Source organism: Austrofundulus limnaeus, unplaced genomic scaffold, assembly GCF_001266775.1.
Source record: "Austrofundulus limnaeus strain Quisiro unplaced genomic scaffold, Austrofundulus_limnaeus-1.0 Scaffold104, whole genome shotgun sequence".
Taxonomy (NCBI): Eukaryota; Metazoa; Chordata; class Actinopteri; order Cyprinodontiformes; family Rivulidae; genus Austrofundulus; species Austrofundulus limnaeus.
In genome coordinates, this window is record NW_013952506.1 from 1,548,605 (window position 1) to 1,554,045 (window position 5,441).

The 5,441-nt window shown below is 38.9% G+C and overlaps 1 protein-coding gene across 1 annotated transcript in view; it reads left to right on the forward strand.

Moving 5' to 3' along the window:
• The window catches only part of megf11 (multiple EGF-like-domains 11), a gene marked incomplete in the record, with an annotated part of 85,176 nt that extends 81,315 nt beyond the window's left edge, over positions 1-3,861 (forward strand). The window contains 2 exon segments of the mRNA XM_014013685.1: positions 663-878; positions 2,474-3,861. Of these exon segments, the coding sequence (XP_013869139.1) occupies positions 663-878; positions 2,474-2,649 (392 nt within the window).
• Positions 3,862-5,441: the final 1,580 nt, after the last annotated feature.

Below are 5,441 nucleotides of genomic sequence, written 5' to 3' on the forward strand. Positions count from 1 at the left end.
TCTCTCTCTCTCTTTCTCTCTCTCTCTCTCTCTCTCTCTCTCTCTTTCTCTCTCTCTCTCTCTCTCTCCATATGTTTGCAAAGTCATTTCGCATGTGAAACCATGCTCACCAACACAATCTTGAGATCTTTTTGCACTTTACAGCTCAGTTTTTTTCTGTTTGGATTGTTTTTTTTCCTTCTGATGTGGTCGTTTCTCCAACCCAAAATGTCACATTGGTATATTTTCAGTGATTTATGTGAAAACTCTTTGCACTCTGGACAAGATCACGGTGGGCTGAGGTTTTATTCCAACAGTAATTGCTTTCTATGGCTCAGTGCCTGATACGTCATTTTGTCTTCCACACTGTGCGGTCGATGGTAAATGTGAGGGACCCAGGGGTGTGAAGAGGGCTTTGCTGCGGTCTCTAATGAGGCCTCTTATCAGATTGATGAGACTGTTATAGATGAGATGAGCCTTCCACTTTCTCCCCCTTTGTACTCTGATTACTATAAACCACCATTACTCACCTGCTGGAGACAAAAAGAAATTCAACTTTAGCTTCATTGCCATTCTTGTGGCCTATACCATGATATCTTTTTAAATTCCATTATTAATACCACCGTTACATCCATGACAGCCGCTTCATCTTTGTTGGTATTGCATAAGTCTTTGTCTTGCAGTTTCTGCAGATTACATCAAAAGCTCCATGTGCAGCAACAGCTCCTGCTCCCTGAACGGTGATAATCCATACGCCACCATTAGAGACCCACCCAAGTTGGCATGCAAGCACACAGAGAACAGCTACGTGGAGATGAAATCCCCCTCCCACCGTGAAGTGCCCTTCGGAGGTACCGCCACCCTCTTGGGCACTGTGAGCAGGAACATCTATGAAGTTGGTGAGTGGCTTTTGCTTGCCCTGAATGTGTGGGGTACTGCAGTACCCCCCAGTGTTGATTGAATGGTATTACAACCTGCGTACAGGAACTGTTAGCTGCATCACTGTTGTAAAGGGAGGTGAAAACTTAAAAACASTAGAAGTTTTATTATATATTTCACATAAAGTTAAAAGTATATCATCTGGAACACCTGTCAAAGTCACAATGCCAACTTGTCAAAGATTCCTCCACTGTGGCTGCATTTTCATAAAAATATGTGACACACTTTATTGTTTTTACTACTCTTGGTTTGTATCTCATTGAACCAGTGTCAGAAATAATGCTTTGCTAACACTATTAGACAACATGTTTAAAGTGCCTGACATAAAAAAAATTTTAATAAACACAAATGCATTTCTGGAAATATAATATTGATTTGGAAAAAAATAAATAAAATAAAATAAATGTATATAGACCCCAGCTGAGTGATTTAAATGTGAAAAAGAGGGCTTTAAAAGCACGAAACATCAACTTTAATAATAGCTTAACCACAACAAATTAACAAAACCTACTGCTTTTTAAATTTTTTATTTTATTTTATTTATTTTTATTTTTTGAGTTGCAACTGGAACACAATAGGCAGGTGTGAAGTCTGAGTTTAGACTTTCTGAGTAAATGGAATCCAGTATAAAACATGAGCCAATTCTTCAGAACAAAAGGCAATGGCTCAATATGGTACCTGTTGTCTCCTTATTGATTTTTGCCATGTGGCATTGACTTAAACCGATAAATGTTGYAGATTGTCTCATTTATTTTCAATACTAGTGATGCTGAGAATGTAGCTGTCTATTAATTTGACACCATAATAAAGGTTTATCAACAATGAGTCATATTCTGTCAATAATTGACATCTGGGTAAGCCTGCAAGCTGTTACAAGATGTTACAGTGTTAAAGTATCTGAAATAAAAAATTGTACTGCCACATATGCAGGTCTGTCCTCAGCCAGTTTGGTGCCCTAGGCAACATTTCAGGTGGTGCCCCTTGTGTAATTTCTCTAAAACCTCAAAGCCAATTTACGTACATTCACATACCAAATTGGCAACCATGCCTGGCGCATTACTGCAGCGGTTCGTGTAAATGGGTGATTTTAATTTGGTTTATTTGTCCCAATAAACATTGAAAAAACACAAGCATTTTCAGAGACTGGTCTCATGTAAACAGTGCCTTCACTGCATCATATAATTGTATCACAAAATATCCACTGCACCATATAACACACCATGTAGTGACAAATCAGGCTGAGAAACCCACAGAACAAGTTACCTTCATAAACTAGTAACCAGTGATTATTCTACAGAATAAATCAACTATACTCGGATAAAAAGTTAAAAATTTCATCCCTCATTTGTGGTGCCCCCTAGATGGATGGTGCCCTTAGTATTTGCCTACACTGCCTATGCCACAGGCCGGCCCTGTTCACCATAAACCCTGCTGGTCGTCCCTTGCACCTGGTGTCAGTGTTTAAGTTTGTGAAGCAACCATATATAAACTTTAACCTATCTCTCATATCACCTCTTTTTCTCTCTCTCTCTCTCTCTTTTCCAAACAATCACAGAACCAACTGTGAACATCCTGCAGGGACCCAATGGAATGGCCACCGGCTTCTCCCAGACGCCCTATGACCTTCCCTGCAGCAGCCACCTCCCCAGCCACTATGACATTCTGCCCATGCATCACAGCCCCAAACACACACCCCCACCACCTCCAGAAAGCCCCAGTTCTTTGCTCTAAAATGCCCTCTCTCCTTCCATGGGGGGGCCTGGACAGCCAACATGCCCTCCCTTCGTCTGTGTGTGTGTAYGCTCAATGAGATACTGAGATTCTGTGGTTGAGATGAACCCCTCCGGACCATCGTCTCATTGGCTCTCTTTTTCTGTGACCCTGAAGGAAGTGAGAGGGAGGAACCAGTGCCCCCGCCCCCCTACATACACACACACCAGCGACCATTCGCCCATTTTATTCTCTTCTATAAGTGATCACTCAAACTGCTGCCTGGCCTTTTTATGGTCCCCCCTGAAGTGGAACGTTATTGTTCCAAACACTGCTTACGGCAGTTATATGAACTGAGTGGACAGTTTCTTTACAGGGAGAGCTATCCTCGCGCTCATTTTTATCCCTTGATTTATGTTCATTATTGCAAACCAGCCGTGTGTTTGTAATATCCCCCATGCAGAAGTGATGGTCTCCTCAGGAAGGAAAGTAAAGCAGCGCTGAATGTGTGAAAGAGGGCAAAGATTCATTGTGTACAAAGTATCCAGTTATATGAATTTGAAGAGAACAGCAGAGCGAACACAAACTGCTTCCAGTCAGAAGTGAAGAAATGTCAAGGCGAAAGAAAATATTAATCCGTCCTAAATATTCCGATACGGGAACTGGGCTGAGAGAGAAACAAGAGAAAGCATGGATAAAGAGAAAAAAGTGTTGTAATGGATCTGTATTCACTGTTACCCAGTAATGATCACACAGTTAATGCTAATGTAAGCTAAGTTTTGTTGTTAATGAGGCCATGTGTATTTGGACATGTATTCAGGTCATGAGTGTTCATGCATTTCTTAAAGCGTTACACAAAAACAATCTCGAGCTTTTATTTTCTTTCACCACACAAATAAGTGCTACAATCTTTTGTTCTTTTCCACGTAACTGCGTTTTCTTTTTTTTTTTTAGAATATTGGATGTTAAATGATTGCTTTGATATTTTCTGGTTTGTATTTAAAAAGCTAATTACTAATTTACATATTAATTTATATTACCAATTATGTATTTTTAAATCAATGTGATTATAATAAAAAAGGACGAAGAAAAAAGATGAGCATGATCAGATAATGGATACCCACTGATGTAGATAACACAATTTATCTTGTGAGATTAGCTGTGTCATTCTGTGAGCTGTTTTTGAAGTCACATCAAATGTTCTTTATTAAATTGTAGATTTGAAAAAAAAAAGAAAAGAGGAAAATTTTTTTTCATCTGACCGATTTAAGACCCAGCAAAGCATATGTAGAAATTCCATCGCTAAAAAAAGACTTTACGTTTGTATCAGGCTGATTAACGTCTTTATTTAGTGAACTGAATTTGCACACCAAGGTGCAAATTCCCATTTCACCCTTTGTTGAAGCAATAACATGTTGACAATCGATGCACATGCAGCGTTTCTTTAGTGCTGGACATTATGCCATCATTGACACGTGTGGTGACAGGTAACTTATGTGACTGTTTGTCCTCTGAGGACACTTTTTTTCCCCCTAATTGCTGTCATATAAAGCTGGTTGTTGTTTTGGTACTTAAGTTTCTTTCAAATTAAATGCCTATTCTGCCATCAAAAACCAGTCTCGGTCAGGTTGTGTGATGTGCAGTTGCAGTTGTGTTCACTAAATTACATCAGGAAATCCTGCACTCTAAACAACACATTATTGTTCATTTTGATTTATTCTATAACGTTTTATCGACACTGCCCTCTGACCACTGCAGCGTTTCTAACCAGCCTGGTGCTTTAGGCGGGCCTGATTTATTAAGAAACATGACATCAGGCAGGAAAGCAGCTTCTTTACTGCCTTGTTTGGTCAAAAGTTTAGTCCTGTTTCACCATCAGCCGTGYCCAGCTCCGCTCATAAACATGATATTCAGTTTTCCAACAGGGTCTGCCTTCACATAACTTCAACAAGCTGGACTACTCAAGTGCTGGAGCTCAACGAAAAAATAATAAAACATTTAACCTTTTTTTTTTTTCACTCGAGCTGCAGAGCTTTGCATCAGACAACTGTTTAACATTTAAACAAGTAAAACTGTTCATTCACTGAACACTTTCTGACCTTAAGGGATGGTCTGGATTTTTTATTTATTTATTTATTTATTTATTTATTATATTTTTTAAGCAGACTACAGTTACTTTCATGTAATAAACGGCAGTCTGAAGGGTCTCAGCTTGGAGAATCACAGAGAAGTTCTCCTGGAAGAGTCAAGCTAACATCGAGTCTGAGCAGGATAGAAGCAGAAAGTGGCATTTTWAAAAATAAAACTCCTYCAGTCCTAAAAAAWAKTTCACAGTAGCTCAAGCAAACACCAATTTTCTTTGCATCATCAGCACTTCAGCTTTAAAAAGAAGTCATTTTATAAAAATACTTYTTGAAGACAGTGTTGGCATCATGCATGGGTGTGTACATGTTGAAGTCAGAATGGGTTAAACAAAACTGGACTGATGCTCAACCCACAAATGCATGTTCCTTACAAATGTGGCACCATTTAAAAATTATCAGGCAATGGTGTAAGACTGATTGCCAAGCAGTATTTTAAAGCAAAGAAATAATCTATGAAACACAACTTCCCTTACTTTCTGTGCAAAGTTTATTTGTTGTGCTGTTTTTGTTGTTTTTACTCCTGTTTTTCTTTGTACTCATCTGTTTTACCTCTGTGTGCTGAAATGGGTTATAACTAACTGAGAGGAAACTAGATTATTTTTGAAAAATCAATATAAACTAGATATCACATAGCAGTAACATAATGACCCCCCGCATACACAAATGCAC